This window comes from Lichenostomus cassidix, chromosome 1 (assembly GCF_008360975.1).
Source record: "Lichenostomus cassidix isolate B80296 chromosome 1, HeHo_3.0, whole genome shotgun sequence".
NCBI lineage: Eukaryota > Metazoa > Chordata > Aves > Passeriformes > Meliphagidae > Lichenostomus > Lichenostomus cassidix.
In genome coordinates this window covers 80,663,665-80,679,954 of record NC_139479.1, presented here as the reverse complement: position 1 = coordinate 80,679,954, position 16,290 = coordinate 80,663,665, and the positions used below count along the sequence as shown (strand labels likewise).

At 44.2% G+C, this 16,290-nt stretch overlaps 1 protein-coding gene across 1 annotated transcript; it reads right to left on the bottom strand.

The window, feature by feature from the left end:
• Positions 1–2,999: 2,999 nt before the first annotated feature.
• On the bottom strand, positions 3,000–9,086 carry FZD4 (frizzled class receptor 4). Its single transcript, XM_085065406.1, has 2 exons — positions 8,796–9,086; positions 3,000–7,612 (listed from the first exon to the last, which is right to left on the bottom strand). Exons 1-2 carry the CDS (start codon positions 9,054–9,056, stop codon positions 6,284–6,286), a joined length of 1,590 nt encoding a protein of 529 aa, XP_084921532.1. The 5' UTR covers positions 9,057–9,086; the 3' UTR covers positions 3,000–6,283.
• Positions 9,087–16,290: the final 7,204 nt, after the last annotated feature.

The following is a 16,290-nucleotide window of genomic DNA, read 5'->3' as shown; positions in this document are numbered from 1 at the left end:
GTAAGCTCAGGAAATGAAAGAACCAGACAGGAAACTAGCTAAACACTGATGGATATCAAAGATGAAGATATTTATCTTGCTAGTGTATTGACAAATCATGGGTAATTGTTTGGGGGTTTTGTTTTGGTTATTTTTAGTTTTTTAAACCATCGATTTAAAAATAGACAATATTTAAGTAAAGTATCCCTTTTCTGAGCTCTATAAATGGATCTAATTTATAAGCACTTTCCCTTCTGGAAGGCAACATGACAACAAAATCAAAGTTACAAATTACAGTAAACTTTCTGCTTCAATAATACTTGTCTTTGGAGTTTAACCTGTTTTCTCTAGTGTTGTACCTAACATCTGACACACAAGAGGTCCGTGCTCCCCAAAAACACTAGGAAAAGAGAACAACAGTTTCTCAGTGATACCTTAGCCCATGAGTCCTCGTTTGTTGCCGCTCCCCTCTAAGCCACCTTTGTGCTCTTCCAGTCCCGTGGTGAGCTTGGTAGGCTGTTCCCAGAGCATAAAACAAAACATCTGGTTGCTAACAACACAAAGCTGTTACAACAGCTGGAGCCTGCCAGGATGTGCAGGACCTCTGGTCAGGAATAATTTCCCAGCTGCAGGAAATAGTAGTGATACGAGATCTATTGCACCAGCTCAGCATCAGCTGAGATCTGCCTGACCTGGATCCATCCTCTCATCCATTCCTCTTGGTGAGGTGCAGCAGGGTGGCACAGTGCAGCTCCAGCCAGGACCGTGTTCCGCCTCATTTCTGTTGCAGCCAGTGTTGGCTTTGCAAGCACAAAAAAATGCTTAGCTCTGTACACAAGCTACAGCAGTATTTGGCAGTCTGGTTAAGCCATCCTAGGTTGAGAAAGGAACTGTAAACTCCTGGCCTATATTATGAGCCAATTAGTCCAAGCATGCTGAAAAGGGCACTCTGGAGCATCAGCGGCACAGCTGCTATGGGGCTGTGTAATGGGGCATTCACCTATAGGTGAGCAGTTCACATCTGGACTCAGTCATCCCAGCTAAAGAATTAGGGAGTTACCAACAGCCCTGCTGAGGGCTTTGCTATTTTAATCGGGGCTGGGGAAGCTGGAGGAAGTCAGGTAGTTGTCACTTCGCTCTCACCCTTTCCTACAACCTTGCAGGTGGACACAGCTCTGGCTTGATGGCGATGATGGTGCAAGAGTGCTTGGGAAGCAGCTCTGCAAGATGATGCCTGCACCATACCACAAGTAGTTGTACTGGCAAAGTGAAGGAGGAGCTGAGATTTGGCACCATTATGGGAATGAGCAGCTGAGGACGGAGGAGGTGTGGTAGAAACCACCACTGAACCAGGGAGTAGTGATACTGTACTTTTGCATTACTGGAGCTCAGGCTGCTCCTGACTGCTGGCAGCAAACTGGCATCCTTCTCTACAAACTCCCTAACATTCACCTTCTTTAAAGACAGCTTCAAAAAAAACCAAAAAAAAACCCAAACAAAAAAACCCAAGACAAAACAAACCAAGTAAAAAAACCCAAGCCTAAATATCAAAACAACCACAAAAAGTCCTCATAAAGGATAACTTTTTGTGAGCATTGTGTACAGATAGATACTTCCCTCAACAGGCAAACCTGAGCTGATTTGTCATCTGTGTGGCTTGAGGAGCTTGCTCACCATTCAGAGCCACTCCAGCAATCCACTGTCACTTCATAGGTAGTGCTCTGAGACATCCAATGTGAGGGATGGGTGTGAAGGCAAACACCCGTAAGAGAGACCTGGAGCAGCCAAAACCATCTAGAATGCTAAGCCTGAGGTTTTCAGGTGGTGTGAACAAGAGGGAGGTCCTGTTCCCTTCCCCAGAAGTTTTTTTATGCTTGTTACAGTTAACATCAGCTTTATTAAAGACTCATTAGGAAAAGTTTGAGAGATCTCATTAATCACCAACCTTAGAATATTACATTACAATGATGAGTTGCCAAAGGCATGAGCAAATCACTCATAATTACTAGTTTTAGATGCTGCTCTTCAAAACTTGATTAGCTACAGAGACACAGGTGATAGTTGCTACTCTTCTTTATAGCACACCCTCACTATTATCCACTTTAGTCTGATTTAGATTCTTATTAGAATAACATTCTGCTAATTAAGTAGTCCTACACATAGAATGTTTCATGATGGAGATGATTAAGTGGGATTAGATGATTAATATTGCATACTGTTCTATCAGTGTCAAGAGAAACTGGTGAGGTATGTACACAAAAAGCAACTCCTTGCTGTTCCCATACATCCCAACTGTGAACAGAAATGACAAACAGGAATGAAAAGTAGAGAATTAATAAGCTTAAGTTTTAAGAAAACCATTGCTAGAAAATGTAGACATTAAACTGAATCTCTCCTCTGAAGGGTTGAAATCACTGAGATCACCTAAAGGATAAAAACTCATTTCAAGCAGGTTACTAAGATTAGGATTTTCCCCTTCTAAAAGCCACTAATAGTTCCCATATACTGAACAGACCAGTGGAGACATTGCCCTTCTCCACTATACACCCCAGATCTGAATGCTCAGCACATCTTTGGATGTAAATATCCCATAACACCTGAAATAAAAAGAGCCTTACAGGAGGTGCTGCTCTGCTCAGGAGCCACATCACAGCAGTGCTAGAGAAGCAGCTAGCACATTGTGTTTCCATATTGCCTTCCTGCTGGGATTTGAGGATACACTCACACAACATCAAAACTCCAGGTGCACCCCTAGCCAGCACCCAGGATGTTTGTGCTGTCTTTGAAAGGGTTTCTGTCCACCCCATGTGCAGAAACATGCACATACTTTCACTGCTGCCCAAGGATGTCTCGTTCTCAGTTATGAGATCCAAACCATTCTGGATTAACCCATTCAAAAAATCCTTTCTCCACAGCATGAGCATTTCAGTTGTTCTTTCTTCAGGGGAAAAAAGCACTTCCAACAATGCTAAAGCCCATTTAAGAAACAAACTCACCAAAAATGTGAAGGCTGCCAGGAATTGTTTTGTTATCCACAGAGGTTAAAGTTTTATTTTGATATAAAAATTAAATAGCAAAGTTGTTTTGGTATTTTACAGTGATAAATTAGAAATTTACAGTACATACATTGAAGTAGATATATTTTCTGTACACCCCAAAATAATCAGTGTCTGTTTCCTTAAAATTCAGAGAAAGGAGCTAACTTGTGTGTTTAATGTAAGAGCTAACCTTGTACCTCTCTGGCAGACGCTTCTGAAATCTGCAGTGCCAAGAGCACACACTGAGGGGGGAGATGGGAGCAGGGACTGCGCAATCGGAGGAAACGCCTGTACAGTTTCTGGTTGTATAACCACAGCAACTGCACTTCCGAGACAGGATTAGTCACACCCGTTTTGGCTTTAGGCTCATAACAATGTTGAAATGGGAGAACCCAAGAGTTGCTGATAGCCACTCTTGGAAAGAGCCAGTTTTTAGGCTGTCTGCTGTGACTTGCCACTCACAGAGCCCCAGAGTGGAGCCAGGTAAATGCATGTGGGTGAATAGAGTGATGGAATGGTATAATTGAAGCAACAAGTAATTTCACTTTGGGTCAGTATAGCGTTCCCCCAACTGCTGGGGAAAGATGTTTCTTCAGGAACAGCAGCTGGTATCTCTCCCCAGCCCACCTCTTTTCCATAGCATTTGAATCCCTCACCTTCTTTAATAGAATATCCCCCCAGGTCCCTCATAGGGCTACACAGTGCCATCCTCATCCAGCTCACTTTGTCTCACATCACCGGGGGCATCCCTCTGTCAACAGTTCACAGGGTCACAGGCAGAGATGCAAGGATTTGACAAGAAGGCACTATTTAACATTCACTTCTGTGTACGTAACAAGGTTAAAAATGCCATTTATTGAATCAGTCTGGTCAAACATGGGTCTTAGTGGCCAGGAGAGTATCCAAAGCATTTCAGAATGAAGGACGCCTTAAGTGAACATGACACCTTGGCACAGCCAAATAGTAGGATACAGAAAAAGGGTCATACTGCATCCTTGCTCCTTGATAGGCAATATACAGCTGCTGACTTTACATTCCTCACTGCGCCAGCAGAAGAACTGCACGATGGAGAAGCCCAGCCATCTGAAGATCTCACACTTGCAACACTCCTTGTCCACAAAGGAATAACCAGATCCAAACACAACACTAACAGCAAGAGACTCTATGGAGAGGGTGAAAAGGCCCAGCTGGAATGTGGTGTTGGCCAAGACAGTGCTTGTGTGTCTTGAGCAGAATGTGTCAAGTTGTCACTTGTTCTGCTGGAGAGGGAGCCCAACCGCAAAGACTGCCATTAGGGTTTGTTTGGGGTCTGGCTTTTTGTTTTTAAAAAAAAAAATAGTTCTCTAGCACATGTTTCGACACTGACATTGAAACAATACATGCTTCTGGGACGGATTAGTGCTCACTTCCAGAGCTGGAGTGAACTGTGATTTGGGAAGCACATGGGCACCTGTGTGAAAAGCAAGTACTTGAATAAAGCAGCATCTGTTCTCAGCTGCCCTGAAAGATCTTGGGAGTTGGGGCACCAGGGGGATGCTCTGCAGCTGATCAGGTTGCACACAAACAAAAGAAGCAAAAGCTTGGGGCACACAGTCAAAACCAAAGGCCTTTCAAAGTGTTTTCTTAAGTGTTCTCTCACAGTGTTCTCTTAAGTGTTTCTGGGATATTTGTAGTTGCATCACCTTTCCTACTAGTCAAACAAGCCCTTGACACTACATTCAGCTCCCCATGAGCACAAGCCAATGCCTCCTCAAATAAAAGGATAAGAAAACTCAATGGTTGCTTTGAGACATTATTCACCAAGAAGCTGGATCTCTTGGATCCCTTTACAAAAACTGGAAAGGTCTTTGTTGCTCCTGAGGACTGAATGCCTGCACACATTGTGTGTAAATATACATTTAAAAAGTCTCCATAGCTGTCAGCGAGCAATTGAAGCATCAACGTGAGGCAGTCAGCTGTACTGCAATGTCATGGGCTGAGAATGTTCTTTTAATTGCAACTGACACACTTAATTATACAACTGATCTGTGTGAACATGAGGTTGCCAAGGAACTTAACATTTTGCTTCTCCCCAGACTGGCGTCTACAGAGGAGATACCATCACACTGAATGAAATACATTAAGACTTAATTGTTTCATGCAATGAGTCTCCAGAGGGAGACAAGTAAGTTTGCTTGGAGAAACATGGCATTGTTTGAAGGTACCCTCAACTAATTTTTCTCTTTCCTGCAGGAAGGAACACTGTATTGTTAAGACTTTTTTTTAAAGCTAATAAACACAGCAGAATCAAGTGGTCTGCTAGAAATAGCAGTAACCCCCGAAGGGGCAGGAATGGAGGCAGATGGATAACGATAATAGATGCAGAAAACCATACATAGTTTCCCACTTTGAGCTGATTCCTCTGCTTCTGAGGATGGCCTTGAGTAAAGCTTTTGGAATTTAGAAATATTGACAGAATCACAGAATAATTCAGGTGAGGAGAAACACAGGGAGGTTCAAATTCCCACAAGGCAGAATCAACTCTCCATTCAGACCAGGTTACAAATGGTAAAAAGAATGAGTCGAAATTATTATTAGGGCATTGGATGACTTAAAAGTCATCCTCACTAATACCTCACTAAATCCCACTCATCATGGGTAAGACCTGGAAAGTCCATTTGCCTTTTGTTTCAGGACATGATCCCTGACTGAGTTGTACAGTGTATTGGAACACCAGAATCCCCCAGGGCATAATGACACAATCCTCATCAAGCGCTTCCTTCTCAGTGTTGAACTCAGAAAGAAGACATCTAACTGAGGTCCTGGGTGCTCCATCTTCTGCTAACTTGGTAACTGGACCCTAATTAAGCCCAGAATTTGGCCCTGGACTGCCTTCCTCTGTCAGTCATAAGATGATGAAAGGAAAACATCATCCCACAGCTACGGGCTACAGCACCTCATTTTCTAAAGACTTCAGTATTTCAGTGATTGCATCCTGATTAAAAAAAAAAAAAAATTAAAAAAGGAAGATAAGATGTTTGGGTATTTCACAGCTTTTAAAGCCTCCCTGGGCTCTCCTATTTTGGGCAGCATGGTTTATGGCTATTGTATCTGCAGCATGATCTTTTTGCTCTTTATTCTTTAAAGCTTTTTTTTTTCCCCATCCCCAGAGACAGGTTGTGTAACTGTCTCCCTACTCTACTGCCAACATTTACACGGCAATGCTTACACACGATCAGTCCTTCACAGGAGAGAAGTCAGACCACCAAAGGGGTGCTGTCCTTTTCTCATACCACAGTCTCGTTCCCTTTCCCGGGTTTCACCCAACCATCTGCTCTCTTCTCCCGTTTCACTTTCCCTGAGTTCACCAGTCTGTTGGAGCACTTCTGCCACGTGTGGAGAGTTTTGGCTGACCAGATCCACATACCTGACGTAATACCCACCAGAAGGGACATAAAAATTTTGAGCATCTCCACTGCCATATTGGAATCATCAGCCGAATAGCGGAAAATGGCCCAGTTGGAGATTTCATAGAAATAACAGGCGATGACACATGTTGCTGGGACAGTGTACAGCACTGAAAAGACCCCGATTTTGACCATCAGTCTTTCCAGTTTGTCAGTTTTAGTTCCATCTTTCTGGAGATTAGACCTGATTTTAAATAAGGCCACGAGTCCTGCTGCAATGAATAAAGTCCCAATGACCAGATAGGTAAAAAGTGGAGCCACAACAAAGCCTGTCAGCGCATCCAGGTTTTGGTTCCCAACGTAGCAGAGGCCGGTGAGCTCATCGGCGTCCACAAGTCTCATAATCAAAATGACAATGGTCTTCACTGCCGGGATGGCCCAGGCTGCAATGTGGAAATAGGAGCTGTGCATTTCGATAGCTTCGTGGCCCCACTTGAGTCCCGCAGCCAGAAACCACGTCAGTGTCAGAATAACCCACCAGATGGAGCTAGCCATCCCGAAAAAGTACATCAGCAAGAAAATTATCGCACATCCTGTGTTCTTAAGACCTTCTTGGATAAGAACAGGTTCTGCTGCCTCTTCAAAATCACAGGATATCCTTTCCCGGCCCACAGTTAGCCTCACAATATAAGCAATGCTATAAATATTGTAGCACATGCTCAGAAATATGATTGGCCGCTCCGGGTAGGAAAATCTGGATGAATCAATCAGGAAGGTCAGGACTGTGAAGGCAGTCGAGATGAAGCAAAGACTAGCCCATATGGCCATCCAGATATCTGTGAATTCCTTAGCCGACCTGCTGTACAGACCAGCGTCGTAGCCACATTTCAGGACACAGCTCAAGCTTCTCTTCACCCAAATGTACTGATCCGAGTTAGATCCCATGCCATGGCACTCTTCTCCAGGCTGCAAGGAGGTCTTGCTGTGAAGGGGAACTTCTTCGTCTCCTGGGCCCTCCATGCACATGTGGTTGTGATCATTCTGGGGTGGGAATTTGCTGCAGTTTAGGCTGTCTGGCCAGGCAAACCCAAATTCTTTTAAAACAGGTTCACATCTTCTTTTGACAGAAAGGCACATGCCTCCACAGGGACCTATGGGGATGTTAATCTTCTCTGTGCACATTGGGACATAAACCGAACACAGGAAGAACTGGAAGAGAGAAACAGAAATCACAAGTTCGTTAGGGGTAATGAAACAGGTTGAAATATAACAAGTTTTCTCTTCTTGCCTTTTTAGCAGTAATATTTGATCCTTTGCCTTAAAAAAACAGGAAGCAGCATAAAACAAATACACCAAGAACAATAAAAACAAAAGAGAAGAAAAAATAACAATGTTGTCTTCTTTCAGTTCAAATGTGGTCTGAAGCCAAAGCCTGAACATTTTACTCCCTAGATTAGCTCCATGTAAATTTAGCCCATCAGTTCCAATGAAGCAAGTGGGATTTAGCCAGATTTAAACCTCAAGGGTACAATTTAAGAAAGCAGAAAACCAAATAAAAGTGGTTTAAACAACTACATATATTTGTTCTGAGCATTGCCTGGATATTCCAGTTAAGAAACAAATGGGGGGGGAAAGCATTTATTGAAATACTTTAGTTCACGATCCTCCTAGAAAAATGTATTTCTTTTACAATAAGGTCACGTATGCATTTACAACGGTAATAAAATATTGTAGTTTTCTCGTCTTTTGAATAATCGTAGTTTAGCGACGCGACACCGTGAGAGGAATTGCGTGCTGACTCGGGAACTCTGCCCCGAGAAACAAGCTGGGTTTTGTTTGAGGAAATCCATGCCCGTGGGGAGGACAGGGATCCTGCCATTCGCCTGGGAAAGAAACTTCCGCGGTGAAGCTCCCGGCGGGGTCCCGAGCTGCCGCCGCTCCCCGCGGCCAGCTCCGCTCGCTCCGCACGGAATCGGGCGCGGCACCTGGGGCACGGCCGGGACGAAGGGCAGCGACCGGGAAAGCTCCGGGAGTAGCCGCAGCCTCCGCGGGCGGGCAGGGGGTACCGCGCTCCGGCGGGCGCTCCTCGCCGCGGGCAGCCGGGACACCGCCGGGACACCGCCGGGACACCGCCGGGACACCGCCGGGACACCGCCGGGACACCGCCGGCTCCCCGAACCTCCGCCCAACGTGAGCCGCGCTCTCTCGCCAGCCAGCCAGGAGCGACACTGCGAGGCGGCGGGACTTTCGGGTTGGTTTAGTACTGAGTCGAGGGGATGGGGATGAGGATGGGGATGCTGGGGGACAACAGCCGGCCCGGGGACCGCACGGCACCGCTGTGTGTCGTCCCCAGCTCGCCCACGAACCCAAGCCCCCCGGAGCCCCGACGCACCTGGAGCTGGCTGGAGCAGCCGTACTGGATGAGGGGGGTGAAGGTGGTGAGCTGCAGCTCCGCGTCCGCCTGCAGCTCGTGTCCCACCAGGTTGGGCATCTTGGTGACATTGTAGCCCAGGTTCTGGCACATGGCGATGCGGATGGCGTCGCAGCGCCGCTCCTCCTCGTCGCCGAAGCCCCGCGCCCCGGCGAGCAGCCCCGCCAGCAGCACGGCCAGCAGCCGGGCGCGGCCGGCCGCCCCCCCGCCGCCCCCCGCCATGGCCCGCAGCGGCCCCGGCCCCGGCCGCGCCGTGCCGCACGGGCCGGCTCCAACGGGGCGGGCCGGGGGCGGCTCCGCTATTAAACGGAGCCTCGCCGAGAAACGGCCCAGGGGAGGGACGCGCCTCCCGGCCCGGCCCTCCCGGCGCCACCGCCCCCGCCGCGGGAGCCCGCCCCGCGCAGCGCAGCGCCCCGCCGCGCCTCCGCGCCGGGCAGGGCAGGGCAGGGCGCGGGGTGCTACCTGCACCCTCATCCCGGCACCCACCAGTTCCCTCCGCCCCCGCTCCCTGCGGAGCCCCGACCCTCATCCCCAACCCAGAGGCGCGCACTTCCACCGGCTGCATCCCGCAGCCCCTAGCCAGGGCCCCTTCTCCTTGGTGACCTGTACCCCCCATCCTTCATCCATCAGAAACTCTGGGGATTTCTGTCCGTGTCTCCTCTCCCCACTACAAGTCCCCCCTCCTGTCCTGTCTGTTCCCACCAAGGTGTTGGTCCCAGGGGCTCCCCAAGATCAGCTCCGCAGGGACAGGGTAGGCTGAGCCCCATGCAGATGTGTTGGGGCTCAGCAGATGTGTTCGGGCTAATCGTGCCCCATTCCTCCCCTCACTTCTGATCTTTCTCCAGCCCAAAGTGCTCAGCTCTTCCACTGTTAGGCTAAAATGTCCGGGGTGGCTTTCTAAGCGGCTGCTTTGTCTTCTCAATGGGTTAAACTGTGCCGCTGGGTCACATCTGGGCTGTAGCGTTGTTTGTTTTTTCATTGGGGCCATGAAACCTGTAGGGCACTGCTAGGTACCTCCTGGCATTCGTCTAAATCCCTGTAAAATAAGTATGTGTGGATGAAGCATTTGTGCATTTGGGAGGAAAGGGCTGGATGATTAAGCAGACCTTTAACATGTCAGCAGGAGGAGGGATTAAGAGCAGAGAAATGAGGCTCACACTTAAATTCTCTTGATATTATTTACACCTGTAATAAAATCTGGTTGAGCTGGTTGTGCCTTTAGCAAAAATATGTCATCTATTAATGAATTGTTTGTAAAGCACTTTGAAAATATTTGTAAAGCCCTGGCTAAGCGACCTCTTACTGTGTGCATACAGCATGTGGCATGTGCATGTGCTCCCAGGGGTGTCTGTCTCAGGCAGCTATGCCTCTAAATGCACCTCGGGGCCTTCACTGCTCCCCATCGTTCCCCAGCTCCATTGGTCAACCAAGACTGGGACTAATGGGATAAGCCAACCCCCAGCTATTGCTCCTTACTGAGCACAAGACTGTAAATCACAGCAAAACTCGTGCTATGAAGTGCTCTGTGCTCACTCACTGCGGGTTTTCCCTCTGAAGCTCCATTGCCACTGGGATTTCTTTACCTCTGAAAGAGGGAAAACTGTGTGTAAGCTGTCCTGGGACTTTGTAGGGACTGATAGGCATTAAGTGCTTTCCTTTAGCAAGAGGAAATAGTGCTTTAATTGAGGTTTCATGAGCACAGGTATTTACATCACTCTCATTGCTGTAATACTTTACATCTAGCTTGAATAAACAGTGTCTCTAACCTCACAAAATCTTGTGAGGCAGACAAGTAATATTATCTTAACATTTTAAGCACAGGGGCAGACAGTGCTCCAGTCCCAAGGTCAGGCAAGGAGCTTGCAATGGAGTCAGCAACTCAACCATATCTTGCAAGTTCTGTATTTACCTGCAGGCATTGCTGTCTGTAGCCAGCAGTGTTCAGCTGCTAATCTGGGTGGGTGATAATGCTGTGAACTCACACAGTGTGCTGCATATGTCCACTGAGCTGTTCCCAGCACCGCCGAGTTTACCATCCACAGCGCACAAGCGTGGGGAATGGGTGATGGGCACTCCCCATGCAAACACCTCAAAGCAGGAGGCAGGTTTCCGCAGGAGAAGGTTCAGGTTGGAGCTTTTTAATTTTTTTTTTCCAAATTAGGTAGGAAAGCAAACTAGAGGGAGAATAATAGTGAAAAAACTATGCATCTTTGTCTCATTATATGAAACCTTTTTTTCATTTACAGTCTCCTGAGGTTAGGCACTGAAGCAGAGTTTGCTGCTACCAGAATAAAGCCTTTACCTAATTCCTGTGAAATAAACCACATACTGCATATTCAGAAGTTACAAAGCAAAGTCCTTGGCCCATGGACCTGGTCCTTGGACTAAATAAAAGTGCAGTGCACACAAGTACCTTTGTAGAAGAACTCTCCCCCCAAAAAAAAACTCTGACCAGTATTGACTCTTCGTTGAGAATACAAAATAAATATTAGGAAGTGCTACACTGCTGTGTTTGCTTTGGAAAGTCTTTTAAATAATGGGAATTAGTTTTCAAAACAAGAATGCTGAGAGAGGCTGTGTCAAATCATACGAGAGGCTGGAGTTGGAAAAAATGGTAATTAACCTGCTTTGAACATGATGCATATATTAACAGTGATTCAATGTCACCATGATAAGCATGTAAGTAACACTTTTTTTAGACAGATCAAAATAGGAAACCTCCTGGATAGTAGATTTATAGTAGATAGGATAGTAGATTACTGGGCAGTGTCAGACACTGGCCTGAATCTGGCACAGCAAAATGCATATTCCCTCCTCAATCACTGATTGCCTGATTTACAGCATATTTTTTTAAAATAAATTTGATTTTCATTTTGAGGGTTCTTTAGTTAAAGGATCAGAAGCCACCCTCATAATTTTTTTTGTTGTTGTTGCTGGTAATAATTGCATTTGGTTTCTACTCTGAGTTATCTTCAGCTTCCAGCCACTGCCTTTTGTTCTGTCTTTGCCAGACAGGTTGAGAAGTCATTATTGAGATTATCCCTGTAGGTAATGTCAAGCTGTGTTTATGGAATTTTTGGCCTTATTTTAGTAAGCAAAATAGATTGAACTTCCTGAGTTTTTTATTGTAAGGCATCTTTCCCTATTCTTTAATCATACTTTTGATTTTAAAGGAGCAAGAACCATCCTTTACAGTATAAATAGATGTGTCTGAATTAGTAGTCTAAGCACCCTTGGCCCCTTTAGAGTCAGCTAAAGTCAGGATAGGTAGATGCTTGCAGAAAGCAGCTTGCATAATAGGAATAACATTAATACAAAATCTTACTTATGATTATCCAGTTATTAGTATTTCCCCCTTATGTTTGCATGTATTTTTTCATATTTATTAAAGACATGGGCATATTTTTATTTCATTCTGTGATAATAAATAATGCTTACCAGGATCTCTCAGTCTTCCATTGCCTTGCAGGGTATCTGAGAAGGTTCATAACTCTTCCCTGAACATTTTCAATGCATCAACAGTTGCCTGAATTGTAGTAATTGAGTACAGCTCAGCTTTCCTGTTGGAGGGATACTCATGTCAAAAGCTCAGTCCTACACAAGATGACCTTGCTTAGACCTCCAAGGACATGATCTCCTGATCTCTCCCACAGCATCACAAGGAGAGCCAGGACCAATGCCTTGCAGGCAGATCTGAGAAAGTTTGGGTATCCTGTTGGTTTTCTTAAAAAACCAAAAAAGTGGATTTCTCATTAGGATGTGATTATTTTAGCCAAACATAGATGTCAGCTTTTGGTCAGATGAATTTCATTCTGGAAATGCCTCTACCTCTCAGCTGACTGCAAAAGGAACATAGGATGGCCAACCCAGAGGTGAAAACTCTCAAAGAGGTGTCTGGTGCTGGATGAGAACAGTCCCTGCCTCCCAGCCAGTCTCCTGGGAATTGATGACAGAGAATGTTGATATTGCCTGCCAGGGAGTTCTTTTAAGGATTTTGGACACAAATAATCTAAACAGATAGGGGTTTTAAAATTTATAATTTCTAGAGCAGTTTTGGGACATTGAAATCACTATTATACAACTCATATATATTTTTCAATATACCACAAAAATGACTATTGGACCTCACTGTTACCTGTTTTGCTTACTGACAGTTCCACAACTTCCATGAAGTAACAGACTTCTACAATTAATGACTTTCTTTTAGTCTCAATTTACATAAAAAAATATTGTCTTTGACCATCTGTCCATTAATTTTTTTTTGCTTTGTTTTGTATGTTTTATCCCATTCTTGTAATTCCTTTTGGATTTATATTCATTCAAATCAATGTCTCCTTTAGACTCTGACATTTCTGCTTTTATTAAAGTTTATTAACTTTATAAATTTTATTAAAGATTTTTTTAAAAAATCCATCTGAATTCCAGTAGAATTTTTAAATCAGGACCTTTTTTGTCAAAATCAAGACCTAAATCAATCACCTTTTTTATCTGATGATGTCTTTTCAAGCATCTAGCCATATATTTTAAATGGTTTCCTAATTGCCATTCATAAGCTTAACATCAGTTTTCTCCCTTACTTCTGTACTTTGTGAGGCTGGTGCTTTTAAAGCAGGAAATACATATATTCCCCAATTTGCATTTATGCTGCTCTTTTTATCCATTATCATCATAATTTCAATTGTCCAGTAACAATCAGAAAAAAAGTAGTATTATCATCACACTTCCAGTGAACATGGCTCCACGCAATCTCAGAAAAAAACCAATGCAGTGAGTTGCATTTGTATTTATGCACATGTACGTGTATATATGCAAATGTATACATACACATATATCTGGGGTTTTGGATATCAAGTATTTACAGAATCATTGAAACACTGAAGTAGGAAAAGGCTGTCAAGTGCAAGCACTAATCCAGCACTGCCAAGCCTGCCACTAACCATATCCCTAAGTGCCACATTTACATGGTTTTTGAACACTTCCAGGAGTGGTGATTCCATGACTTCCTTGAGCAGCCTGTTCCAGTGCTTGATCACCTTTTCAGTAAAGCAATTTTTCCTGATATCTAATCTAAACCTCCCCTGGTGCAACTTGAGGCCATTTCCTTTTGTTCTGTTGTTATCTGGGAGAAGAGCCTGCCCCTCACGTGGCTTCAGGCAATTGCAGAGAGCAGATATAATATAGGTAACATCAGTGCACAAGGCAGTGCACATTATGGCACTCATATTCAATGACGTTGAATCAATCAACACTGATCTCAGTGGGGCAGGACTTGTCCCAGACTTTAAAATAAAATGTATATTATGTGCAAATTTACCTGCCACAGTGCCATAGCAGCATCCTTCTGGGCCTGATCCAGTGGGATTTGGCTCCTAATACTGTCAGGATACTCTGTTTAGGTTTCTGCCCTTGGTGTCTCCATGTGAGCAAGCTCTCCATGCAAAGGGAGACCCAGACAATACCAGCAGTGAATCTAGAGCATAAGTCCCCTGACAGGCTGTTTTCATGTAGTCATGACTGTAACTTTCTTTAAAGTACTTTGGTGCAGCTAAACTGTGACACAGATTCCATATCTAGATTCAGATGTGTAATTCCTTGCATGCCAACTTGGGTCAATAGTTGCTCCACGACCCTTAAAAGTCAATATTTGGTTTGCACAGAGACCTCAGAATTCAGTTTTATAGCATCGTAAACAGGAAATTTCAGAGCTACTCAATATGCATAATTTTGAGAAATCCTTTGCATTTAGATAGCATCAAAATATTCAAAAATGTGAGAGGATTTTTCAGATGGTGGGTGGGGTTAGAAATCCAGGTGGCACAGAAGTATCACACACAATATTCCGTGGGGCATAGGGAGCAAAAATTTCATAAGATGAAAGGTGCCCATATAAAGGCCACTTAGGTGACTTCAGCTATGTGGTAATATTTTTTTCACAGAGGTATTTCTCTTTCTAAGTTTAAGAATAACTTTAATTTTTATTTATTTTTAAACAGTTTTCCAAAAACCTGTTTCCTCATATAATTCAGAAGGATATGCCTCTCCAGCCAGATCGGCAGAATAGGCAAGAATCTGTGAGGCAAAGTCACTGTCAGGATCTGATGAAACAAAAACATTTACACAATGAGCTTTTCATAGTGTATGTCCATCTATAAAATGTTGTGCTAAAATAAAAATCCCATCCAAAAAACCCCGCCCTCTTCCCTTGCCTAATTTCAACAAACTTCTCAGGAAAGCTCTGCTGCAGAGATACAGCACAACCAGTTTCAAGAACATATCTTCCCTTTGGGAAAATTAGTAGACTTTTGAAAATCAGAGCCATGGTGGAGGAAATTCAGCATGAACTTTGGAATTAGTGTTTTTGTCTCTCAGATGGACTTTCAGTTTAAACTGCTGCTCACCATTACTTCTATAATGCTCAGAAGCTCACATTTTGGCTTGAAATTTCCCACACTTGACCTTAGCCCAAGTGATTATTTTTTTCAGGAAACTGATGAAGAGTTTTCATCTCAGAAAATAGTTTGGAGGTCCCTTTTTTTTTCTTTAATGCTCAGATAAGTCCGAAACAGCTTGGGTTTGTAACTTCAGATTTGGCATGTGCAGAGTGCAATCATGAAGGAGGAATGCACTTTTTGTCTCGTTTGAAGAAATTTAATTTCGCAATAGCAAATTAGCCTGAAAATTTTGGAAATAATAGACTGATTGCTCATGAGGCATGATTTAGCCATGGTAGAAAATGACAGGCTGAGTTCTCTCTCCCTGAGAGGTCATGAGTCTTACTTTATAAATAAGGCATAGTTTCCTTTTTGCAGAGTCATCTTTCCCACTAAACCTTTCTGCATCCTGTTTTGCTTTAATTCTATGGCAGCATCAGAGGTTATTTCCTGTGTGTTTGCACTCATAAGCAACATTGTGCTTGGCTTTCAGTGTAATTTTGTGCATTCTGTGCAGCCAATTTCAGTGGACTTGATTTAAGAAGGTTTCTTTCTGCCTTACATGAGACGCTGAGATAACTTACTGCTCTTAACTCACCCAGGTTGCACTCAGTCCTGGTCCTCACATCCTGTTGTTACCAGCATCACACAAACATGTTTATGGACACAGGGGGACAGATTTTTTAAAAAATCATCCTACAGTGCATTCTTCTTAAATGTATTACCCAAGAAACAAACAGTGAGATTTAAAACATTTTAATTAATTAACTTATTACCAAAGAAGTAAATATCAACTTTAAAACATGGACATTAATTAATTACATTTTTTGTCTTTGGAAGTTATGTCAGGCTGAGATATAATCCCTCAAAATCAAAACTGAGAAGGTAGGCTTACTGTTATGCTTCAGCTGGTTTGCACTGCTCCAGTAATACCATGACGAGCTGGTTTAATCAATCAGTTATTGCAGGCTGAAAGCTGTTCTGTGTCATTGGAGCAGTGCAGAGCTGTCAGGCGTGTGATGAAT